The sequence below is a fragment of the Staurois parvus genome, unplaced genomic scaffold (genome assembly GCF_062004578.1).
Source record: "Staurois parvus isolate SC_StPar_1 unplaced genomic scaffold, SC_StPar_1.0 ptg000520l, whole genome shotgun sequence".
NCBI lineage: Eukaryota > Metazoa > Chordata > Amphibia > Anura > Ranidae > Staurois > Staurois parvus.
In genome coordinates, this window is record NW_028318316.1 from 1,922,722 (window position 1) to 1,949,345 (window position 26,624).

Below are 26,624 nucleotides of genomic sequence, written 5' to 3' on the forward strand. Positions count from 1 at the left end.
TTAAGATTCCAGCTGATCCCACTTCCTCACCAGCATCCTCACTGTGTCTAATAATTTTTTACATTTGTACGAGGCAGCTTTATGCTGCCACGCGAGGAGTTGTTGTATTCGAACAAGATCGGGGTCTTTCTGCTTGATCAGGGCCCACTCATCCAGAATGTGGATCTCGGCGGCCTCTGCTTCGGAGTTCAGCTGTAGGACTTGGAGGAAGCACAAAGAAATTTAAAAATGCAATACTGGTGCCACTGGATAGCGGGAGAGAGCATCCACATGTCTAATAAACTTCCCTGGCTTGTAATATATCTTGTACTTGACATGGGCCAGGCAGGCGACCCACCTTTGTTCCAACACCCAGAACAAAGTACTTTATAGGTTACCAAGAAGGTTGTTATTCATGTTAACTTCAATTTTAACCCCAGTAAGATATTCTGCACACTTTTCCGTAATAGCCCACATCAGAGCTAACCGTTCCAATTAAAAAGAACTATAATTGTGGGGATTACACTCAGTGGGAGGCAGGCTGTGGCTCATGTAGGCAATCACTTTTACGGGTCCATTTTCTTTTTGTGAGAGAATGGCCCTCTGGCCTTGAAAACTCCCATCAGTGTATACCCAGAAAGACTTTGAGTAATCAGTGTAGGCCTGGAGGGGAGCAGATGTGAGATTCTGCTTCAGAGCGTCAAAGGTTTGTTGGTGTGGCAGTTGCTACTGGACCTGAATTTACAGGGAGAACCCTCCTTTTCCCAAGGTGGACTGTCCATTCAGGAGTTGGGTGAGCGGCATGGCGATCTGTGCAAACTTGGGGATAAACCTCCTGTATTACCCCACTATCCTTAAGGAGCGTAGCTCAGTGATAGATTTAGAGGGTAGCCATTCCTGAACTGCCTGGACCTTAGCTGGGTCTGGGGAGATCTGGGGGGCCTCTACAACGTACATTACACACTTGCTGGGCTTTAACTTTGGGTTCAGGTGCCGTAGGTGGCCCTTGAACGATTTGGAAGATAATATCTAGATAAATTAACACAATCTCAAAGTTGTAGTCCCCCAAACATCTTTCCATCAATCTGTTGAAATGCTAGGGGCATTGCTCAACACAAAGGGCATGTGCTTGCATTCAAACAGTCCCAGTGGGGTTATAAAAGTAGTTTTCTACCGGTCCTGTTCTTTCACTGGGACTTGCCAATATCCACTCTCAAGCTGAGTGTAGAGAAGTAACGAGTTGCACTTTGGGAGGAGGTAGGCATCCCGATGGGTACAGGAATTCAACTTGCGATAGTCCAGACAAAACCCCAAACTATAGACCTTTTTGCGTATTAGGAGGACTGGAGCGAGGGGCTGCAACTTTCTTTGATTATCCCACTCTGCATCATATTATGGATTAGGTTCTTAACCTCTTGCATAGTACTTGAGGAATATGACAGTATTGCTCCTGGATGGGTGGAGCATCCCCCATGTGAATTGGGTGGTCCATTGCCCCAGTACAGCCATAGTCTTCAGGGCTAGTTTCTTCAGCAGTTGATGAAGAAGACACTGCTCAGGAAGATGATAGTTCTGGAAAAGAATGGCCAATTGATACAGCAGCTGTTGGTACTGTTCGTTGTTCAGGGAGGCCATGGCAGGTTGCAACAGGGCACATGAGGCCTCCATTTCTGGCTTGGCCCTAGAGATGCAGTGGCTGGGCACCATGTAGAGATCTGCGATAGTGGTGTGATTTGGGAGTGGGACCAGGGTGATCCCCAAATGAATTCGGACCCAGTATCAAGCAAGGAACCATTTGGTTGGTTGTAAGGCATTGATTACTGGACTCGGCGCAACCATATTCTCTGGCCTTTTGGTCATCCCCCTGCCCTGGGAACCTCTAATTTAAGGGTGGCCTCTGAGTGCTCTTGTTCTCAGACCGGCCACAGTTCCTGGCCAAATGCCCATAGCAGCATTCAGCACGTCCGGTCTTCATGTTCCATTCTCAGCATGTTCTCAGGTTTAGAGAGGTGCTCCAACTTCTGCTTGAATGTGCACATTTCTTGCCTCATGACTGCCACGTTCTGTGTTTAACTCTTTAGGGAGGTTTCGCCAGGGCCTCCTTCCTCACTTTGAGCTTAGTAGTTCTTTGTGTGTCTTTTTGTATATGTATGTTGCACTGATGGCGTCCACCCTCTGACGAAGTGCCGTAGCACGAAAGGCCTCAGGAGGAGCCAGCAGCACGTGTGACTTCCTGTATCGCCGGGACCATGAGGAGGTCCGGCGGTCTTTTTTAACTTGCCGGGTTAGTGCATGTATATTTATTTTTATATACCTTTTTATCTTTCTCACCTGTCCGCTTGAATGCTGATAGTGTCTGTATATGCACGTAACCCTGGTTAGTATGTTACTTTTGATCAAATAAATCGAGTTTGAACCTACTACACTATCGGCATTCCCTCTCTGTTTTTGACCCTCTTCTTGGAGGGTTCCAGATTCACAGCAGCCAATTCCTAGGGCACCTTGCAACCAGGAGAGGGAGCTTATCCTACCTTAACACTCTGGGCAAGAAGGCTCTCTGGACCTAGAAGCATATCACTGCACCCAAGGCTGATGTTTCACCTGAGAGGGATGACCTATACGTTTGGCTAATCCATATGCCTGGCCGATTACCTGGATAAATAATTGCATACATGTGCATTTTTAATGCATGGTCGGTGAGTGCGCATTTTATCTATATGGTTCCAGTCACTTATTTAATGCTGAGGAGGTCTTCACAGCACTCTTGCTTGCAACCATTTTATACTATAAAGAACACTCTGAACTTTTATTTATTTACTTATTTTTCTATTTTTTCTATTTTAGCATTACAGCGCTGCACTATATTATTTATTATTCATGTTATGAGGTCTAGTGATTCCTTGGAGTGTTCCAGCAGCTGATTTATGAGCGCTCGCTTTACCCATCCCATAAAAGTATTAATGCGCATGGGTTATACACATCACACATCTGGGGGTGCAGCGGTACACTGTCACAGGGGTAGATGACCTTTCACGAGTTCATGCACTACTGTTCGTGGTTATATTTATCTTGTGTAATACCATTTTAGTAGTCTATATCATTTGACCAGCGCTCGCGTTATCATTTTTAAACAATGTAACTATTCTACATTGTAGCTCAAACTGTGTCTCCCACAGTGGTTTAGTGGTTAGAGCTCAGAATTTACAGCACTTGGGTCATGGGTTCTAATCCCAGTCATGGCTACATCCCAAAAAATGGAGATCAATTTTCTGGGTTGTGTCAGTGCCAGGAATATTGATCAATTATGATTTTGCCTAATGACTAGAAAGTGGATGAATGTTACCTGCATACTGTTCTTCTGCCAATTAGGAAATGTGCAAGTTTCATGCTGTGTATATTTCATTGTAACTTTTTTCTCTTCTTTTAAATCTGTCTCCTTATACAACTTGACCCCCTCCCCCACCCCATCATCACCTGTCCCATATGCAAATCTATGGATCAACGCCCCACTCTTTAACTATCTAGTTACTGATCAAGTGAATGTGTCTCATTTTCTATCAGCTACAGCTCAGATCTCACATTATTCTACAATTACTGATTGTATCTCACCACTAGTCTGATTGAATTCACAATTCCTGGTCAGTCCCGTTCCCTGACCTCTAATAACCTTTAGGGCCAGTTCACACTATATGTGTTTCAGTTGCTTTTTCGGCATCACAAACGCACAGAAGGTTATGTGGTTGTCAATGTCATAGTTCACATCAGCGCTTGCATTTTCAATGCATTGCAGGTGCTGTAAACAAAGTTGACCACGCTGCATTGTTTCTGCACAGAACTGTACTGGAACACATTGAAACGTCCTTGAATGTACTAAAGCGCACATGTCCCTAACTACATTGAATACAAAGAAAATAGAAAAAACTAACTGGAAGGGATATAAAAATGCAATGTAAACGTATCCAAAATGTACTGGAACACACTAAACATGCATGCCAAAAGGGCATGAACAAAAACCCATCAGGAACACATCTAGACTGTTTCTATAGTGTGAACTGGCCCCTAGGACTTGTTCACACCATTGGTGGTGCAGAAACGCATGCAAGAACACACATTTTCCAGCACAGCAAAGAAATACAATGCCCTCTGTAGATGTGCGCAGGTACCATGATGAAAACGTTATTGCACCTACACACGCCCCATTCACAGCCACAAAAACACATGGCACCACACTACTGTGCGGTTAGGTGCAACACACTTGGAAAATAACATGCCTGCAGTATTTTGGCATGTTTCCACATGTTAAGAAGCCCATTGAATTCAATGGGCTTTGGGAAAAAAAATATATAACAAACACTAAATGCCACATTCACACAGGTCCTCTGGCCTGTACAGCATGAATGAGTGGGTTGTTTATGTGGCTAGAGCCACCTGTTACACTATGGGGACACAGCAGCTGTATGAACACAGGTTTTAATCTGACAAGTGTGAAGGCGTGGGGAAGTGGCCCTGAATGCTCACTGTCTGTGTTCAGGGCTGTACACCTGCAACCATATGCTTGTCAAATTAGGATCTGCAGTATTCACATAGTGTAACATAGGTTGCATGCTAATGGCGACAGCCACAAAAACCAAACACTGATTCACACTCTACAGGCCACAGCACCCATGTGAATGAGCCCTCAATTACACAACGTTTGATTTATTAACTCAGTACAGTTTTATCATTTGGATTGAACAGGAATTTGTTTGTGATTGTGTCCGTGAAGAAAATGTTGTGTATTTTTACTATATATATATATATATATATATATATGGATATTTTCTCTGGTGGTGGGGGCCTGTCAGGTATGCTGTATGGGGCCCTGTGATATCTAACAGTGGCCCTGGGTGTATGCTTGTGTCTGTGCCACCTGTATAGTTAGGAAGAACAATAAGTTCTTCTATGGAGTATCTTGAACCTCTGCTATGTACCTCAATACATCTAGGGATCGGCCACGTTTTCCTATGAAAAATAACAAAATTCGTAATGTTTCCCCTGAAGCAAGCGTGAACTAACCCCTTCATATTATAAAGCAGACCGAATTGGTATTTTCCACAATTCTGCATAGGCCAGATCTGTGTGCCCAGATAGGACCTCCCAGTGGCTATTCTATGGACAAGGTACACTTTTCTGTATGCCTGATCTTTATTGAGCTGCAATAGTCAATACGTTGCAATGGGCAGAAATATTTGGGAACAAACCACATGAGCTCAAGTATCCAAACATTAATGTTCCTTCATAGCAAGCCTCCATGATGTACTGTATGGGCCTGGCCCACTCCAAATGAATGCATTGTTCTGGTAGGTCCTCCTATTACAGACTTTAGCTACATGTGGAGGACATTGCACTGACTTTTCCTCAGATTGCATATTATCTGGCCATCTGAAGTCTTGGGAATACAATCAAGAGGATCTGACACTTTTTTAAGGTAACAAAAAATAGTCTTTAATTGACTCAAGATAAAAATAAGCCAACATGGCTAAAACGTATCTTGAAAATATATGGGGACTCTGATATCCGGCGACAGTCCTTTCACGAACGAGAAGCAATTCTGCACCCCTAAAACCAACATAGAGGAAAGGGATGGTCAAATTGCTGTGCTTCTTCCAAACCACCTCTGGCATGCCAGGGTCTTTATGCAGGTCCTCGATGCCAATTCTTGCCTGGGGCCACAAAATATCCACTGGCCACAAGTGAAGGTGAGTGGAGGACGTGAAGGTGGATTTCTACCAGCTTCAACCGCAAGCAGTACCACTCCTGAAAAAATGAGAGCAAATAATCATTGATATGTCATCATGACAGTCAATTCTCAGTGCAGGCTATCTAGAGTGTCTTTCCTTTTTAACCATTTCAAGAGTTCAAGTAAACATTCTTGGAGCATCTACTGTGTTTGGCAAGGCCAAAGGTCCCCCCCTCCCCCAGGCACACTAATGCTTACTTGAAGTGGAGCCCCATCCTGATTTCATGATGTGCTTGAAAAGCTTGCCTCTCTGGTATACGTGGCTCATGAAGGAGTGTTTGGGATCACACCAAAACAAGGTGCTTGTTCGGGGAGCAATGGACAGGAGAGAGGGGCCAAGGAATGCTGGCATGGGAGCAGCTAAATGAATGATCTTGGCTGCTCTGTGGCAAGCGGTTGTTCAGAGCAGGTAAAGCAGTCCTTAGACGGGTTGAAAATTGGCTGATCTTCAAAATAAAAAACCCAAAAAGAAAAATTGGTTGTTCGATGGGCCGAAGTTACCACCAACGTTCTAAAAATGTTCTGATTTTCAACCCATCTATGGCCGGCATTAGTCTTACATGTTTATTATTGTAGTTTGGAACAATTGTTAAGATCACTTTTCCAAACCCACCTGTGACGTCAGACAGCGAATTGCAACAGGCTTCCCAGGGTCGCCATCTGCCTTCTCCTACAGCAGTTTTTTTTCTTTCAGCTGATTAACACATTTTAGATACATAGCAGAGGTTTTTTCCTTCAGAAATCTACAGGTGGCACAGACAATAGGCCCAACTGGCCAGTTGTTCTACTTCCTCTTCACTCTCTTTCCCAAAGCCACAGCATTTCTTCATGTAATGTTTGATTGGCCAGGACAACTGGTCATGTTGACTACACACTGGCTAAAATGGCAACCAATGCTTGGCACCCACCCTCTACCCAGTATCCTGCTACAGGGCGTCATGGGTGCTCGTACCTTGGCCGTGTTGCCATTTTTCCTCGGCTGTCAATCCCTGGGTCCTTGCTACTGATGACTTGGCTGTGCCCGCTGATTCCCGAGCATCTCTGATGGGAGGATAACTGCATGTAAACAAGACAATTCTCCTCCCTGTCAGCTTGTGCATACTGCTTTGGATGGATGTGCCCAGCACAGCCATCCTAAGCAGTGTCCTTACAGTGAAGCACACAGACACAGCACAGAGTAAAACGGCACACAGGTAACCCTTGCCTCGCCCCACATGTTAACCCCTTCCTGCCCAGTGCCATTAGTACAGTGCCAGTGCTTTTTGGTCAGCAGTGATCACTGGGGATGTCAGGGACAGCAAGTTAATTCCCCCCAGTGGCAAGAATGTCTGCCGCAGTCCCGCTATAAATTGCTGCTCACCACCATTACTAATACAAATAACATCATTAAAACAGGATATAGTCTGCCATTTGTAGACACTCGAACATTCACAGCAGCAACAAAATTTACATGTATTGTGATTTTAGGCAGCAAAGACATGGAGCAGAATACATTTTGCACTACAGAAATGGACATGTTTAATCTCAAAAAGGGAGAAAGATTGCTTGAGTCACAAAAGTGAATGGCTTGGGTGATCTAGCACAAGTAATTACAAAACACACAGGTCACAAAATTTCTACAAATGAAAGCTCAAATTCTGGGATACAAAGAATTTACATTTCATTTGGGGCCAGCGTTGCATGACCACACAATTGTCCGTTAAAGTAATGCATTGCTTTAATGCTATAAATGGCCTGGTCAGGAAGGGGTGAAATCCTCAGGAGTGCATGTGGTTAACATCTGTGTCCGTGGGAGGGAGAGTCTGCAAACATGCCATTTACGGCTGTTGCAAGGCAACAAGCAAATCAGTTGATACAGCAGGGTGTTTGTGAGATGACTTACCATTAGTGACCTCTTGTAGCAAAGGATGTTCTTGCATAAGTCACCCCTGTGATTTAGGGAGGGAAAAAAGCCGGAGCACAGACACGAGTGGTGTGACTGTGCAAAATGGCTGATTTTTCTGCACCCAAAAGTGTGACCCACGTGGCCTGTGATGCTGCCCTGGGACATGAAGATTCCTGCCAATACAGTGGGCCCCCCTGGAGGAGCAAATCACTTCTTGTAGGGTTCACGGTAGCAAAGGACTTCCTGGGGTTTGAAAGTGATGCCCCCTTCTAATTTAAAAATTTTAACTTCTTGGCCAGAGAACAATATGGGCTGGTTCACGAGCATTGAATGGGTGTTGGCTTTCGAGTAGTATAAATCTCATTGGCAGATTTGGCCCCTCTTACCATTTTTGAGCCAGTGATAGAAAAGACACTTAGAGGTTGAAATTCCCCTTTTGGGTGGAACTCCGCTTGAAGGCATGTCTCCCGCTCCTGGTTAAGGATTGTCACCTTTGTATATAGAGTCTTTGAATGGGACAGGTACCTGCTCCCGCTTGTGCTGCAATTGTAAATTGCCCTACTACCCCCTCCGTTGTTTTCTTGGAGGTGTCTGGTCCCTGAAGACTACGGGACCATTCCCAAACTGCAGCGCTACTCAAGCATGTGTAGTGGGCACCTGCTTAGGAAGCCAAAAGCTGTCACAGACAGGGGCACACATTGAAGATGGTGGTGCCAGGGCGAGAAGATGGCTGATAAAACCAGTCATGGTGAGTACCCTGCTGGATGGAGGGAGCGTTGAGTGTCTGTATTTGACAAGTCAGCAGCTACCTTTTTGATATCTGCGGAGTTTGATTGTTGGAAAAATCAAATGGAAAACCTCTAACTTTGAGGACGAACTTACATTAGGTCTAATCTTTGCTCTCCAATTTCTATATGCTCTGTCAAACTGTTACTTTCTTGTTCAATAAATAAGACCTGTATTTTGCCATCCTTGTGTGGATTATTCTTGGTAATATTGTAGTCTGTTACTAAGATTAATATTTTCCCACCTCAGATATACTAGCCAATTCAATGGATTGAAAAGATATAACTTAATTTAAGATAACGATTGTTCAAGACCAAAACAAGGACCCAATTGATTGCAACTGCAACAAATTTAATCTCTACCTATGGTAGAATACGTACATGTGAAGTAGCGGGTGATCAGGTCAGTTCGCGTGGCCATCCCATCATCCGTATTGGACCTTCGGGACACCCGCAGCTGACGGACTTCCGGCTCCCTCTCCTCAGAAGTCTCCCAGGAATCATTCCTCGCCTGGCAGATGTTGTGTAGGAGGCAACAGGCGAGGATGATCCTGGAACACTTCTGAGGAGAGTATAATAACTCACCCCCAGGCCTGGCCAAACACAAGAATCGGGATTTCAGCACCCCGATGGTCTGCTCCACGATGGCTCTTGTTTTGATGTGAGCCTTGTTATAATTTTTCTGGGCCAGGCTCTGGGGGTACCTGACTGGAGCCATCAGCCACGTCAGCTGCGGATAGCCGGCAACCCCTGCAAAAAAAAGAACAAATGTAGTCAAGTTATTGCATTAGTATGGTTATATATTATATAGACGTTCAAACCGTACATTATTTCTAAGGTTGTTTTCTACCTAGACACAATTGATAGCCTGTCTCCATTGTACAGTGACCACGTTTTGTACAATGTGAATGTCAAAGTACTTTAGAGCATGAAGTCAGTGTTGGAATACATGGACCTTACTTATGTCTTTCCCACATTATCTGCTGATTGGTGCATATATGTATCCTCTTGTTTTTGGTTTAGGGCCTAGAATCCACATCTATATGGCGTAAGTTGAATCTTTGGCTGGGCTGAGAGGGTGTTCCCAGCACAGTTCTCAGTGGGGCCAGAGAAAGAGCTATATGTATGTGTGCAAAGGTTAGCTTTATGATCATGTTATTGCTGTGATTGGCAAGCATAGTGGCCTCCTAACTGCAGGTCCTGGGCATATATCAGCTATGGTAACATGCATGCAATATTATAGTTCAAGTGTAGCCACAAACACACACAATAACTTGCCAAGAAGCCAGCCGTCTGGCATTTGGCCACTGTCAAATTTTCGGAATACACCCAACTGCTGGAGGATGAAAGCATCATGGCCCAACCCTGGAAAAGCTGAGTTGACACTCATAATCCGCTGTCTGGCATCACAAACCAGTTGTACATTGAGTGAGTGGTACTGCTTGCGGTTGCAAAAGTTTCTTTCTTCTCTCCTGGGTGCTTGTATTGCAACATGGGTGCAATCGATCGCACCCAGGACTTGTGGCATTTGTGCCCGGAGGTAGAAATTCACCTTCACAGCATTCCACTCATCTTCATTTTGTGGCCAGTGAATAAATTGTGTCACCAGGTCAAGAATGGCATCTATGACCTGCATAAAAACCCTGGACACGGTTGGTTGACTTAATCCAACTACAAGTCCAGCGGTGGTTTGGAAGCTGCCCCGACCCAAAATGTAGAGGGTCACCAGCAATTTGACCATCCCGGATACATAATGACTGCGCCTTGTGGTAGGCACAATCTTTTCCTCTATGAGGTCATAGAGGTACAGAATTGCTTCTTGTCCTAAACGGAACCAATGCCGGATATCAGAGTCCCGCATATTCTCCAAATATGCTCTTGGTAAAAAGAGCCTTGGTTGGCGCAAGGGCACCAAAGCATGTGGTGTAGTTACCTGCCTCATCCAACTCAGCAAACCTCTCCTCCCAACTCATACCCGCCATCTCTAACCCACGAAGACTAGGCTGATTTCACGCCTATTTATGCGCACATGGAAATGATGAGCAAAAGTGCGTCACTGGCACGTGAATATGCGTCACTGGCGCACGACTATAAATGAGAGCACGTGGAAAGTCAGTCTTCTCATGCAGCAGATGTGCTCTACAAGCTTTTATAAGGTAAGCTTACAATGTTATTTAAAAGTATAATTTTACTGATATTTGTTACTAGAAACAGCTACAAATATGCTAGACAATTATTATGTGAAAACAAATGTATCCTTCTCTACTTAATTTACACATTTTTGGAATTGTATATGTGCTTTAGCTCATTTTAAGCTGCTTGTAGCACCTGTAATGTGCCAGTGCCTAAAGCATTTACTTATCTTATAATGTGTTGTTTGCCTGGCCAAAAATGGCATTTTTGGAAAGACTTTTGCTCTTAATGTATGACCTTTTTTCTCTCCAGATTTTGGCCCCTTCACAAAACAATCGTGAGTTGGTAAGTGTGGTCCCCACTAGGGCATGTGCTGTGTTTGGAGAGTGGAAGCGTGACTTTAGCACTTCTGTCTTTTTTCTCTCTTTGCAGTTTGCTGACGTTTCTCCCCACCCCCCCCCGGCAGGGGCAAGTTATTCTGGTAAGTGTGGTCCCCACTAGGGCATGTGCTGTGTTTGGAGAGCAGAAGCGTGACTTTGGCCTTTCTGTCTTTTTTCTCTTTGCAGTTTGCTGACATATCCCCACCCCCCCAACCCCCGGCAGGGGCAAGTTATTCTGGAAAGTGTGGTCCTCACTAGGGCATGTGCTGTGTTTGGAGAGCGGAAGCGTGACTTTGGCCCTTCTGTCTTTTTTTCTCTCTTTGCAGTTTGCTGACGTATTTCCCCCCCCCCCCCCCCCCCGGCACGGGCAAGTTTTTTTTGGTAAGTGTGGTCCTCACTAGGGCATGTGCTGTGTTTGGAGAGCGGAAGCGTGACTTTGGCCTTTCTGTCTTTTTTCTCTTTGCAGTTTGCTGACGTATCCCCACCCCCCCGGCAGGGGCAAGTTATTCTGATAAGTGTGGTCCCCACTAGGTCATGTGCTGTTTGGAGAGCGGAAGCGTGATTTTGGCCTTTGTCTTTTTTCTCTTTGCAATTTGCTGACGTATCCCCACCCCCCCACCCCCAACCCCCAGAAGGGGCAAGTTATTCTGGTAAGTGTGGTCCCCACTAGGGCATGTGCTGTGTTTGGAGAGCGGAAGCGTGACTTTGGCCCTTCTGTCTTTTTTCTCTCTTTGCAGTTTGCTGACGTATCCTCCGTCTTCCCTGGCCAGCTCCTAAAATCTCGGGTGGATTTTATTTGGTAAGTGTGGCCCTTCTTCCAGGGCTGTCTTTGGAGGCCAGACACCTAACCCTTGCCCTTATGTCACTTTTTTGTGTTTCATATTTCTTCTGGTTGGATAGGTTCCTGCTGGTGCTGCTGCAAACAGCACCCAGCCAGACCCCCTGCCCACTTGTCCTCCCATGGTGGGACGTAGAGGCCATGGACCCAGGGGGGCCGTGGTGTCCGCCGGGGCACTGGGCCTTCCCCTGGGCCATTTGGCAGGGGGGGCATGGAGGGCCGGGGGTCTGGCTCTGGTGTGAGGGGGCGCCAAGCTGGTGGCAGAAGAAGCCAGGCTTCCCTCCGAGAAGAGGTGGAAGCTGCGGCTGCTGCCTCCCCCTTCTAGTCCTGGTGAAGGGACATCAAGGGGAGGGGGCCGGGGCCAGGCCCGGCCTCAGGCCCCTACCGAGGCCAAGTTTCCACCCTTCTCCCGCGCTGAGAACTGGGCCCTGATCACTGTCTTCATGGACAGGTGGGAAGGCATTTTGGGGTCCAGCTCCTCCCGCAGCGGTCAGGCGGCCAAGGACCGTCTGTGGGAGGAGATCGCGGTGGTCGTGAATGCAGTGGCCAGGATGGTACGCCAGACCCTCCCGAACATCAAGAAGCGTATGCGTGATCTGAGACGGAATTTAAAGTCGAAGTTGGCTGAGTGGGCTAAGCAGGGGCATGTTGCCATCAATGGCGTGGATCCCGCCTATTTTGAGCACCTGTCTCAAGACGAACAAAGACTTCTGACAATGTCCTATTCACAGCACAACATCAGCAGGAGGAAGAGGAGAGGCTCCACCCACTGCAGTCAGGCCAGGAGGAAGATCTGGGTATGTATTAAGGTGCTTGTCTACAACAATCATAATCACTCAGGATAAGCCTATGAGCATCCTCTGAGGAATGCAGAACAAACCAAATGCTAAACTCTGTGTGAACACAAATATATCTCCACAACATGCTGTATTTCTTTGGGCCTCCTCACTGTACTGCACTCAAAACCGTAGAGAAATCAATGTGAAAAAATGTTAATACACAGAAATGTGTCTCATCCCTGCCACATGTTGTGGGCCCAGTTTCCCCAGACCAATACAAGCAGGTAACCCCACAAAACCAAATGTGGGAACAAACAGAGTAATAAAGTTCCAAACATCACTAATTAGCTGACATCTCCTGAGCGTTCCAAATCAGACTCGCCCACGTAACTTCAGAAATTTGCCCAGACACAAACACATTCCACACATGTAAACACATACACGTAATCTGAACAATGTCAAAATGCTCAACTCTGACAGTCCCAGAATATCCAATGTGTTTGGTGTGCATATATCATGCCTGCTCAATATACAGGAAATGATGTGCTCCACTACAGGGACCCATCACTTCCCAATTGTGCCGCTCAACTTCAGGTTTTTGCCCACACAAAAGGAAGGTCAAACACACTTTGGTCAACACTATGGTTGGCAGAACTGGCAACATCTCAAATTCTATTGGAATCAGTAAGTAGCATTTTAAGGCTGCAGGTCTCCAGGCAAATACGTGGACAAAGTAAAGACCAAAAGAGCTCATGCTTGTTTACATTTCCATTTAATGAGTTTATTGGGCACCTTAACCTCCCTGGCGGTATGGTTATTTCAGATTTTTGGTGCTGAAAGCAGTACCATTATTTTGCATGGCAATTTTGCGCTTTATATTGTAGGCCTGTAATTCTTAGGAATAACTCACTGAAATCTGTCCGAACAAGAGTCTAGTAAACAACCCGGGTATGATAAAATTTGAAACACGAAATCATAAATTATAATTTAATAAATATTCATAAAAAATAATATAATAATTCAAAAATATAATCAAACCAAAAACACTGAAATTTGAAATATAGCGCCAAGTTCGCACATCACTGAGCAAAGTCGCAAAATCGTTTTCAGTGTCTGATGACGAATTTCCCCACGAATCATCACTCAATTCTGCAAGTGGTTCTAATTTACTATCGCTATTCTCTAGCCGGTCTAAAACTGCTTTTGACCTAAAGGGACGCTTTTTGGACACCATGGACATTTCTCAGTTTCCAGGTAGAAAGAACAGTAAAAATGAAGGCAGGGCACAGGACAAAGCACTCGGGACAAAATGTATGTGAAATGGTTTGGTACAGGAATGTTTTATTATGTGATTTTTGTGAATGTCACTTTTTGTAATTTTCAACTTTCCCGCCGTTCTGTCCCCTGTACGTCCCGACGCTCGCAGAGGACGGAACCCAGATGACAGATGCCGGCATCCACCGGATTACATTGCCGGGGACACTGCAGGAGGGACATTGCGGGAGCACAGGACAAGGTAAGTGACCAAGGGATCGCGGATCAGCGCCGCATGGTAAGCCCGAGTGTAACTCGGGGTTACCGCTTATGGTACTGAAACTTTACCCCGAGCTACACTCGGGAATACCTCCAGGCAGGCTACGGATGCTGATTTCCAGAGTAGTGTTTAAACACTCGTCACCTGCACTGTAGTTGTCATTGGCCTACAGTCCAGGGAGGTAATCAAATGACGCCCACCTGCATGCCCCTGGGGGCTCACACCTGCCAAATTCTGTGGCCTTTACCATTTGATCATGGCAGATCAATGCTCAATGCAATTGCCAGTTATTGGCTGCACTTTCCTCATGCTGTCAATGTGAAGAATGCACTGCAAACAACTGGCAATTTGTAGAGGATTTCTCTGCAATGATCATCAGGGCACTGATGATCAATGCCCAGCCTTGCCACCAGTCAGTGCCGCCTATCAGTGGCCATCATTAGTGCAGATCAGTGCCACCTCATCATTGCTGTCTCATCAACAGCTCAGTGAAGGTGAAAACTTACCTGTTTGAAGAATTTGATAAGAGAAAACAAGAAAAACATAGTTTTCCACGTTGTTAGGTGGTTATGTATTTGTAGGGAACACCAAAAAAACACACAGTAGCCATTAAATATCCCCCAAAACAACCACTATTTGTCTGAAAACAATGTCAGATGAGTACAGTGTTGCCTGACCACAATTGTCATTCAAAGTGTAACAGCATTGAAAGGTGAATGTTGTCCAGCCCAGGAAGGAATTTTAACTGGCCAGTAGGCAAGTGGTTTAAAAATATCTGTGCTGACACGTCTGACAGTAATATCTAGTGGGCCCCTCTCCTGACTTGTTTCATCATGTCATCTGGGACTTAAGCCTAGTAAAACTTTAGAGGTCAACATCTAGAAATGTAGCTACTCACCCAATTGTAAAGTTTAAAGTGATGGCGTCCATTTTACCATAGCTCAAAATGCAGAGGCAAAATCAAAGACATACCAACACTGAGTATTTTTGGAGCCATTTTCCCCAAGCCAAAAAACACAGCCAGATCACAATTAAAAGCACACACAATTGCTAAATTTCTAAGTCACGAATAAGGAATCTCCAGGGGCAAATATTTTTCCCTCCCCCCCCCCCCCCCCCCCCCCAAAACAAATTAAATGAAATAACTTTTTTGGCCTCTCATGTAAACATGAGGCCAATAATTAGACTGCTTGAGCTTGGCACATCACATTACTAGCAGGAAGATCTATTCCTTTGCCAGACCTATCCACCCAGATCCTCTGCTTTGAAGTCGCCTTAAACCCAAAAGGCATCATAAAGACTAATCTATTGTTCATTGACAAATACACTATATTGGCAACACTGCTGGGATGCCTTCCTTTCTGCACACATGAACTTGAATGGCATTTCAATCTTAGTCCGTATGGTTCAATATTGAGTAGTCCCACCATTTGTAGCTCAAAGAGCTTCAAATTGTCTGGAAAGGCTGTTTAATCTTTTTGGATATTTTTAGACTGGCACATGAGATAATAATTTTCTTTTTCACATGGAGTTCTCATGAGACCTATGATTTAAAAGTGATTCAAGGATTTTTGTATGCATTGGTCTTGATCTCTTCAGATCCACAGTTATATCAACAATTCTTTGGGATGCATTTACATGCGTTTGTGCTTTGTAAATATTTTGTGGCACCTTTTATATTTGATTTAGAGCATTTTGGGTTGGTATTTAAGCCTTTTTGGAATGTTGCCTTAACAAATGTTATATCTTTGGATTAAATGTTTGAAGCCCAAGGTCTAAAAGCCTGCAGTAGCTTATCGGCATATTATAGCCATCCTAACACATCTGCCTCCTTGTTTGGCAGGAAAGGTGCCCACTTATTCTTGTGGCCCCTGCTCCTGAGCCTTACCATGCCTCTTTCTACTCCAAAACAGTCTCGTGGCTTGTAGCTACCAGTGTCCTATTTCTCTGGATAAACTGTTGTGAAAAACATAATGAGCAAACCCTCAAACCTTTTACAAAAATGTTAGATCATACATACAGCCAAACTTGTGTCTGTTGCTAATCATCTTGAAATCTATTTTCAGCTCTTTGTGACCTGGATGCCCCAGCTGACCGTGGGTGAACAATCTGCATCCGATGTTGGGGTATGGGAACTGCTGTAATTGGGTGGGGATGTTCAAATGCATGTTGCATGTGTATTTGTGAAATCTCATGCCCTTTTTTTTGTTTTTGTGGTGCAGGGACGTTCAGGCACTCCAATAGTTCAGCAAAGTCCGTCACCAACATCTGAGCTGCCTCAACGTCAGGTAAGAGATGCTAAAGATGTTATCCATAATGAGTTACCTATTTAGAGTATAACTGTTCCTGGCTGGGCAGGATTTGGCAACTTGATGTGTAACTTACTTTTTTGGGATCATTGCTTAGTCATGAGCTGGAGAGAGTGATATGCATGTGACAATTTGGAATTTTAGCTGTTCATTTTGTCTAAATCCCAATCCAATCACATTACAGACCCGGAAGGTATCAGTCTGGGCAAAGCAGCCAAATCATTTATTTTGGCCAGATGTTCATCCAGTGTAATATGTCAGGGAAAGGCATTTACCAATACCTGGTCCTAGGGGTGGGACAAGAACATGAGCTAGTGTTTGTTGTCAGATGAGCCCCCTGTCCTACTGTATGCTTGTGCTGTGTGTTAAACACTCTTTGAATACATTTTTTTTGTTTGTTTCTCCTTGCAGCCAACATTGGATTCAGCTGGATTGGCACCTCATCCACCTGAACACAGACCCCTTCTTGTGCTTGGGGAAAGGCTGGTGTCCAATCTGGAGAGATTATTGGAGCAAAGGAGGAATTATAGCCCCCCTCCTGATTTTGAACATTTACTGCAGCTCCAACCCTGCTTCGAATTGCCACTGCAGTTGAGGCTCAGACTGCAATCATGCAGCAAAATACCACAATGCTGCAGGAAAACAATGACCTGCTGCATGACATCCGAGCCTTGTGTCAAGCAGGGCCTGATCAAAATGCACCATCAACCAGCGGCTCACAACCCTTGTGTAGTTGTTTGGAGTCAATGCCAATGGTGCTACACAGTTCCCCTGCTGAAAGTGGTGGGGAAGCAGCAGGGGAACAATATATTGAGGTGCCTATTCAGGAGTCGCCCACTCTGGAGCAGCCCCCTCAACGCATCCCACCCCAGCCCCCATATTCCCAGGTCCAGGATCAACCCTTTATCCCTCACACTTCATCTTCCTCACACTCCACTTTGCCCCTTCACCACACCCCCACTTTCATAGCCCCTCACATTGTTCCTACACACACCACACAATACCACTACCACCCTTACCAAACACATCCTACACACTCCAATGCCCCTACCAACACACCCCTCCTAACCACACATTCAACCCCTTCTTCTGCACTCCTTCCCTCTCACTCTTTCACAGCCCCACAACCTATTTACACAACTATTCAACACCACTATCGGTTACCCCCTTCATCTGCCTACACCCAATACCCTTTCCCAGGCCCTACACCCCCCCATACCCCTCCCCCCGCAGCAGGAGCCGCCCAGCCGCCAGACCCATAGCCTCCCCCCCCATAATTTTGTGCACTGCATATGTATATAGATATATAGATGTAAATAAATTTTGAATATTTTTTTTTAAGTGGCTGAACATGTCATGCATATTGTCAAATGTGTTTGGGCTAATAATGTGGAGTTGGTCACGTGGGAAATCCAACCCAGGTTTTTTAGGTTTAGTGTTGCGACCAGTAATTCTAAATAGTTAATGTTGATTGCATCATCAGACCCCAGCCCTTCTCAACAAACTGGCGACCGAAGGACTAGCCGATCTAAAACAGTGCTGTCAAGTACGTAACAATGCTGCACCCTGCACAAACCTTTCCCAGCTAATGGACCACACTCTGTGTTCCGACAGCCTGGGAGCAATTGTTACTGGGTCAGGTTAATGACACAATTAACCCTTCACACTGCCAACACCTCCTTTTTGTACAGAGAAAGAGGCAACTTGGCAATATCACCAATACCACTATGATGGTTGCATAAGCATCGGTATACCACTGTCAACGCAGGCAGCGATATACTGAAATTTAAGCCACACACAGTAGCGCTCTTCAGAGGCAGGGGTGCTTATTTTGCATTAAAGGGCTTTAAAAAACAGTTCAACACTTCCAGAAAGTAAGCTTTATAACTAAAAGGTCAGAAGGGTGGAAGAAAAATATTTTCTGAAAAAGATGTAGCAGATGAATAGATAGAACAATAGCCCAGCAAAGAGAACAGAAGTTTAGAGGGATAAAGTACTTGCCTTGGGTTAAGCAGATCAGGTTTCACTGCCAAAAGGGGCTTATCTCCCAAAGTTCGTTCCTATGTTAATGTTTTCTCTTAAGTCAGCTTGGCTTAACGTCAAGCATCACAGCCTTTATCTAGGAACTCAGCACCGTGTCTCCCTGAAGCAGAGAACCAATTGCCTCATTTGTGTGGGTGTGGCAGGTGGAGACCCAAGCTATGACCAAAAATCACTCCTTGCTTATATTACGGTTCATAACTTAGCCTGGATACATAGAACATTCTATCCACGAGTAGATCAATACGCACAATCTTCTGCTAAACGTCTACATATGAGATACCTGCTTGGATGCTTAAGGAGATATAATTTTCTGCTCTCCTGTATATGACAGCTAGGGTGTGTAATATACCAGGCGACTTGTCTTAAAGTGAGCCATCCCAATATGTGCTTCATGTTTGTGTAATTATTTCCTATTTGGAGACATAAAATTATATGCAAAACTGGATTTTGGAAATGTAAGTCTGTTTTACAATTCCTTGGAATGTCTTTTGAAGCTTAGCAACTGTTCGGTTTATGGCTTTATAACCCCTTCCCAAGCAACAGTCTCCCAGACAGAGGGGCGCCAGCTAGTAAGGTTTATAGCCATGATGCCCTCCCAATGAGTTTGCTGCCTGTGATCTGTCATCATCCAGACCACGTCACTCAACAGAGAGAGGGGGGGGGGTATATCAGAGGAATCGGATTTGGGAGAGAGAGAGACAATATGGAAGGGTTTGGAGCAAAATGGATGAGCACGTCCCTCTCTGTGGGCACAATTGCTACAGGTAACACTCCAAAAAACAGCACATACTAAATAACATTCAAAGTTGACACTTCCCAAGGAATTGGTGGTTATACTCTTTGGCCTTTCTGCTGTTTTGACCTGGTGGTGTGTCATTCACAGAGTTCTAGATGTTCCACATCAAACAAGTTCTCTGCCACATGTAGCAGTTGGGCATTGTCTGCTCTCAATTTGGCTGACCCAATTGAGCCAAGAATTCTCAGTGGACTTTGTGGACAAGGCTAACTTTCCCAAAAATGGGGAAAAAAATTATTGCAGCTTACTTGCAAATTGTCTAGCTTTGCTCTTTATGGGATGCTGATTTTGAAGAAGACTCCTGCATCAAACACTTGCCTCCCCCAGAGACTGACACTGCTGTCCAAATACGTTCCCTGGGCTACTACATTGACACACACTATAAAAGAAGTGTGTCAATAGCCAGGCCACCAGGTGCAAAACCAGGTCACGACTTACAAACACGAAGCCTGCCCAGGAAAGCTACAGACACCTAAAAGTTGTGAGAATAAGATAAAGGACTTTTGTTGTTTGGACTATCATTATGCTTGACTAAGTAGACCAAGACTAAGTTTGCTTTACACGCCGTGTTAAATCTTGCCCCGAGATTGGTTGGGGAGCATAGGATCTTAGGCTGCTTGATTCTAGACGTTTGTACCTATGGAATTTATGTACCTGTGGACACTTGCTCCTCACTTCATTCCCTTCCCACCTCCTGTAGACAAAACACTGAAATGTGAATAAGCAACAAGTTGGATCCAAGTGGTGTGTGGTGAGCAGAAAGTCAATTTGCACATTAGGGCCTCTTCTTTGCTGCGGGACATTGCATGTAAGTGGTCTCATCCATAACTGATAGTCCTTCTAAGAGCAGCTTTCAAGTTATGTGGCTTCTGTGTAATGGCAATCCCAATTAGAAATGAGGTGAGAAGAAACATCTAGACAGAGTTGGCCCACAGGATCCATCCACCCACACATTATCTACTTGATTGCACCTCCCCTTTTGCCAGTCTTTACAACTACACACCACCGAGCTATGTTGAAGTCCCTGGATGGAATGAAGAGCTACTCCAAATGTAAACAATGTAACGTGGATGGAGTGTTCTGTGTAAACTGTTGTGACATTTCACAAGCGGCAGCAAACTAAGATTGGGAGTTACTGCAGAAAGCCGTTCAACTTCAATCTTTATATATCCCAGTTTAGGATTGAATGAGCTGGTTTACCTGTTTGAAACATGCAATCCTAAAGCTGGACTTGCCAGAAAAGACTTTGTTTGGACATTAACAAAAATTCAAGGTAAGCAAGATTGGCCACTGCAGCTGGAGCTAGCTGAGTACTGCAATGCTTTAGGGACATGCAGATCAGCTACAACTGTAATGAAGAAGAATGCCTACCTGTAAAGGCTAAAGAAGGCCACAACACAGTGCACTGTCAAATATAAATAGAATATTTATTTATAAAAATATATTACAAAAAAAAATAATTAGAAAACAAATTAAACTTGTCTCTTAAAATAGGACACGATGGCAGGCTCATCTTCAGCAGGCCCCAGCCCCAATGCCTCTTCCAAATAAAGGATGCGCCGGCACATCCAGGTCATGATGACAGAGGTGGATGGCTGGTTGAACACTGTAGAAAAAGTAAACAAAAATGTATTATCTGCTATAAAAAAAAGAGACACAATTTCTTCCAAAACAAACAACAACAGCATGCAATACTTGTCTAACTTTGTCCATTATTCTGAAAGAACTCTATGCTGTTGTCAACACAGAGCTTACATTTCTTGCCTAGGAGAATTTAATGGGCCATGGGAGTGAGCTTGGAATCCTTAGGCCTAGATTAAAGTGTTTGCTCACTGACTACAAATATATCTGTGGGCAACAGCAAAAAGGGCAATCTCATCAGTAAAGACAACAGATGACTTTGCCACACCTATCTCCTCCACAGAGTTCCCAAAGGCATCTATCCTAGCTTTCTAGTAGCTGCATGGGGGTGGGGGGATCCCGACACACATTATGCACAGCCAGAGCACAGAGCTGAGCAAACTATGTAAGCCTATTGGAGGCTAGTGGACCAATTCCCTCCACACAGGTCCAGAGATTCCTATAGAGCTGGCAGCGTGATTAACCAGGTGTGTCCTTGAAGGGAGGCAGTCCATCTCCCAGGAAGCTGGATGTGTAAGCTGCATCTATTTGTAGTGATTCTTTAAGATGGTGGAGAGACCAGAGTGGAACAAACACTTGTTACTTGGGAAGCAGGTTTTTGTTCACTGGAGTGTCAGGTTAGTGCTTGACTATTGTGTCATATTCTTTGTTTATTGTCCTCTCTTAATTAGAAAAACACTTTAATGTATGCCTATGTAGACAAACTCAGCTGTCAGGTCTAAGTGTGAAGATTAAGCTCCTATCTGCCTGATGTGTTGTTTAGTGTGAATGTTTTATTTCTTTGGGGGGCCAGCCTAAACAGGATGAGGCCGACCAATTTAGACAAGGGGGAGCTGAAGCCTTCTACATACGTTACATATGCATATGTGTAAACAGTTTAGACACTGATCTTGATGGATGTTGGCCTCTGCATCCAGTGGGGGCTGGAGCTCCCCCATATCAGGTGGGGCATCCTGAGGTATAACTACGTGAAGAGCAACAAAAAAAAAGACACAGTAAAGATGCGAGTCCTGATATTTGATAAACACATGGATGTTAAACCGTCACATAGTACAGGCCCCATGTAGTAAGCCCTAACCAACATAGGCAAGTCCTCTTTTGGTTTTGGTTACTGAACTAGGTGACCAGAACCTGAAGATCTTAAAGCCAAAATCATTTGGCTACTTGTTGGCACCCACACTTCAGCAAGCTGCTCATCTCTTCCAATGCTAACATACTCTATGGCTGTCCATTGACGATGTTTCAGATCACCTTAGGACGTAACCCAAATGTTAGCTGACAGACATGATAAGGAACACTCTTTCTTGCCAGTGGTGTGATGCCAGCATTACAATGTTGGAGAGGCTTGCTCTTGACAAGAGGAATTGGCTCACACACATCAGCATAGCTACACTTACACTACAGTAAGAGTGGAAACACTCATTGGTCAGCCCTTGCAGCCATTCCCACTTTCCTTTCTGGGGTCTACAATAGAGGGACTTCAAGCATCCCAAAGCAAAGGACACAGGTTGCCAGCAGATCTGAGGCTTCCCAGGAAGATGTCACAAGATCTAAGTCTTTGACAGTCTAGCTGCAAAAGGGCTTAGTCCATACAATATTCCCCTTCCCTACGCAAAAATACAAATGACCCCTCGAGGGTTAACGCATGCACAGTGCAAGGTGGCATTTGTATTTTGGAGCAGATCGGGAATCCCAAACAAAAATAAGTCATATATGCCAGCCTTCCCACCCTTTACCCAACACACCTCATGTGACACCCCCACATATAGACACTGTCCTAAAGCAAATATTGTCAAGTTGATCACATTCACACAAATGGGATATACCTGGGCTATCTGGGTCCTGGGGCTCTGGGGAACTGGAGGAGACTTCCCCCTCCTCCAGGGATGAATAGGACTCCTCCTCCATCCACTGCTTCCTGGGGGCTCGGGTGTGCAGCCATACTCTTTCAGAGTGCCAGGAAACTTGAACAAAACACAAACAAAGCAAAAGAACTCCACATGTCAGTCTAATTCTAGGCTTTGTAAATGTAAGCGTTTACTACAAACACACACAATGTTGAAACCAAGCCTTACATTATCTCAGACTTGAAGCACAAGGTGCAGACTAACTCCAGATAAGTTGGGATAGTGTATGACCCTAGGGAGCCATGGAATTCAAAGATAGTCCAACGGGAAATTCTAGCTCCTGAACATCCAAATAGAAGAGCGTGTGCTCATGAAGATTAACAAAGTCCAATCGTTATGGCAGATATTGTAAGGGGTTGTGGTGTTAACAGCCACTGTACCCTTAGCTGTAACTTTTTCAAAGGTTGACACAAGGGAAAGGCCTTAACTGTTGGATATTAAAAGACGCACAACGCAAAACACTTGGCAAACAATAATAGCTGAGAAGCTCCTCAGAGATAAGCTCTCCCACCCCTCTGCTAGTGTAATTTGGGGGCACATATCCTGGGTTTGTAGGTCATTGGAGATTTGGGCAAAAGGCCAAAGTTTCTTGCCTTCATGCATTTGCAGCATGAAGGCCCCACTGCTTGACATCCTCCTCAGGCCCCCAAAATACTGACCTGCTGCCAATTATCTTGCCATGCTGTGCTAGAGAGCTGAACTTGGTCTCAGAAAGGTATGAATGTGTACAGGCCTATACATATTGAGCTAATAACTGCCTGGCCACTACAGTAAGGTCCACATTGGAAGCTGTATTCCAAAAACTGCTTGAGCATGTGTTGTAAGGAAGCAAGCAATAGTACTTAAACTATTACTAAACCCACAACAGTCCAAGCAGTCTGTATATGCAGTAAATCATGCTTGGTATACTCGCTGTGTAACCTAAGGGGTTAATACTCTGTCTTGTGTAAAAAGGATGTTTGATCCTGTCTTCTCTGCCCCTCCTCTTGTTGAAATGACCACCTGATACAGACTGAATCCGTAGTCACATGCACATGCTCAGTTTGCTGTGCATTGCTATACTTTTTGGGTGATGGTTTTGGGAGGGTGCATGTGATCAGCACAGGGCCAATCAGCACTGTTCACATAGAGGGCCAGAAGATTCACATCCTCCTAGAGCAGAAAGAAAAATACTCAAAGAAAGTTTAAACAGTGCTCTGGTGAAGTCACAAGACTGCTCTAACTGGTGATGATAAAAGGTATTTAGCTGTTTGCATGGCCTTAAATACTTGCATTGCCATGTTCTGTTTACTGCAGGAGACCAGATAGAGTGAATTCTGGGTCCAGGGAGAGTGGATATAGTCAGTGCAGGGTCTGCGTAGACCAGATAGAGTGAATGCAGGCTTCGGGGTTTAGTTACACTTTAAGCCTGACATACATAGATTAAAGGGAAGTCCAGGCAAAGATTTTTTGCCTGTACCTCTCCTGTGGATGACAGAAGTGTAGTTCATTTGGCACTCCTGTGACACATTTTCAGGGGACAGCTGCATTAAGTCTACTGAAGTCACACAGCATGGTCAGACTGGATCAAGATCACAACTTTAAAGTCATGGTATACTGCAGACTCTGGAGCACCAATTGGATCAGCCTAGCCATGAATAACAAAGAGTTTTAGCCTGCCGCTGCCTCCCCCTAAACAGCCCAGTAAGTGCTGGGGGGGGGAGCTGACCCACCATCTACATGTGATTGCAGATGCCACGGCGTGCCTGCTCTCCGAGAACTCCCCACCCCCCTCCTGGTGCCTGGGTCCCCTCACCCTCCCTCCCTTGTCATCCTGTAGCAGCCTTTGAAGTTGTCCTGCACAGGATGAGAAGTGTCACTTCTTCCCATCCTAGGCAGCTGGATGAGAAGAAGGTGACCCCCTGCAGCGGGATTCACACCTCTCCATACATCTGCTAACAGAGGGCTAACCTCCCACCAGGGGGTTCCAGAGCATCGCCTCCAGCCTGTCGCAACGTGCCCCACTCCAGCGCCGGTGCAAGGGTTCCCATGCCTGCACCCGCCAGAAACAAAGACCGTGCTCTCAAGAGCGTGGCCCGTGTCAAGGGGGTGTGCCTCATTGCCCGGGCAACAAGGCGCTGGGCTGGATGTTGCCAGGGCAACCAGGAGCATCCTGCTCAGCCTTAAGAAGGACAACGCAGGATATTCCCAGGTGTTCCATTCACTGCAAAGCTGCTGTGAGGTCTGCGCTGAGGCAAGACCTTCCGCAGCCACTCTGCATAATACTCTGGGGATACCAGGATTATTAGCTGCTGAGCACTCTGTATCATACTCGGAGAGACTCAGGATTATTACCCGCTGGCCCTCTACATAATACCCCGGGGATACCAGGACTATTACCAGCTGAACACTCTGCTAATACTCGGACCTCAGGAGGAGTACCCGCTGCTACACTGCCTAATACTGTGAGGCCAGGATTGCACGTGTCGCAGTGTGCTGTAGAAGTGGACCCTCTGCTGTGTGCTCATAAGTGTCGGCCCCTGTTGTCGGCCAATGTGAGACAGGAAAACCCCTGCCGGAACTGTGAGTGTATATGCACCTGTTTTCACCCCTGTATGGATGGGCAATGAACTCTCCCTCCTTTCCCTTCCCTGCCTGGATCACAATTTAGCAGAGACTCTAAGTTTGCTCTTCCTGGGGCCGAATTACAATATTTTAGTGAGCCATCCCTGCTCTTCCTCTGCCCCGGGAACTTGGACGCTACCTTCAAAACCAAATTGAGTGACTGTCCTGATTCAATAAAGTTTTGTGTGTTTATCATCTGCTCTGTGTGTTCAGTCCTGCCTAAGCTCCATCACAGCGGAGTTACCACCCTTACAACCTAAGGGGGACAGATGAAGTATTGGACCAATGGTTCAACCACCTAGGTAAGTTGCAGTAGTGGAAACAAAAACAAGGCCAACTTGGATAAGAAACTACAGTCCGGCAAATATTAATCATTCAAATGAACCTCCTCCTCCTCTGGAGAAAACCTTTCGTGAACTACACAAACAACAAGAAAGAACAACAACAACCCCTTTGAGAGAGCAAGGAAAACAAGGAACACAGAGAGCAGACAAGCACATTCAATGAACTCACAGTGTGCCTCAGAAGAGGTGCCCTCCTCATTCTCCTCCTCCTCCTCTTCCAACATGGCTGGTGCTACATAAACAACAAGATAGAACAGAACACATTGCAGACATCAAAGTTACATAATGCACACAGAGAATAGGCAAGCACATCCAAGGCACTTACAGTGAGCTGGAGGTGAGGGGGTCTCTGGCAGGACCGGTGACCTGGGAGACATGGCTGCCGCCACCTCCTCCTCCTCCACCGGAGCCAACCTTGCTGGTACTACATAAACAAGAAAGAACAACAACTCCTTTGAGAGAGCCAAGGACAACAAGGAACACAGAGAACAGACAAGCACATTCAATGCACTTACAGTGAGCCTGAGAAGATGTACCCCCCCTCCTCCTCCTCCTCCTCCCCCTCTTCCAACATAGCTGGAGCTGCATAAACAACAAGATAGAACACAACAAACACATTGCAGACATCAAAGTTACATAATGCACACAGAAAACAGCCAATCACATTCAAGGCACTTACAGTGGGCTTCCTCTTCACTCTCTTCCTCCACAAAAAGAAGAACACAGAATTGGAACATTAACAACCTTAAAACATGGCATAAGTTTACTAATTTCTCAACAACCTGTGTGCCAAAGCTAAGTCCAAAGGGCTGAATGACAACTGTCCATTACCTGGTGTCAGGCCACACATATAGGCACAATTGCGTTCGTGTCCCTAATTTGTTGTGT

At 45.3% G+C, this 26,624-nt stretch overlaps 1 protein-coding gene across 1 annotated transcript; it reads right to left on the reverse strand.

Moving 5' to 3' along the window:
- On the reverse strand, window positions 1-26,209 carry LOC149451771 (uncharacterized). Its single transcript, XM_089690172.1, has 5 exons — window positions 26,062-26,209; window positions 25,906-25,968; window positions 22,708-22,845; window positions 8,810-9,178; window positions 1-200 (listed from the first exon to the last, which is right to left on the reverse strand). The coding sequence occupies exons 1-5, from the start codon at window positions 26,111-26,113 to the stop codon at window positions 1-3; spliced, it is 822 nt and encodes a 273-aa protein (XP_089546298.1). The 5' UTR covers window positions 26,114-26,209.
- Between the last annotated feature and the right edge of the window lie 415 nt (window positions 26,210-26,624).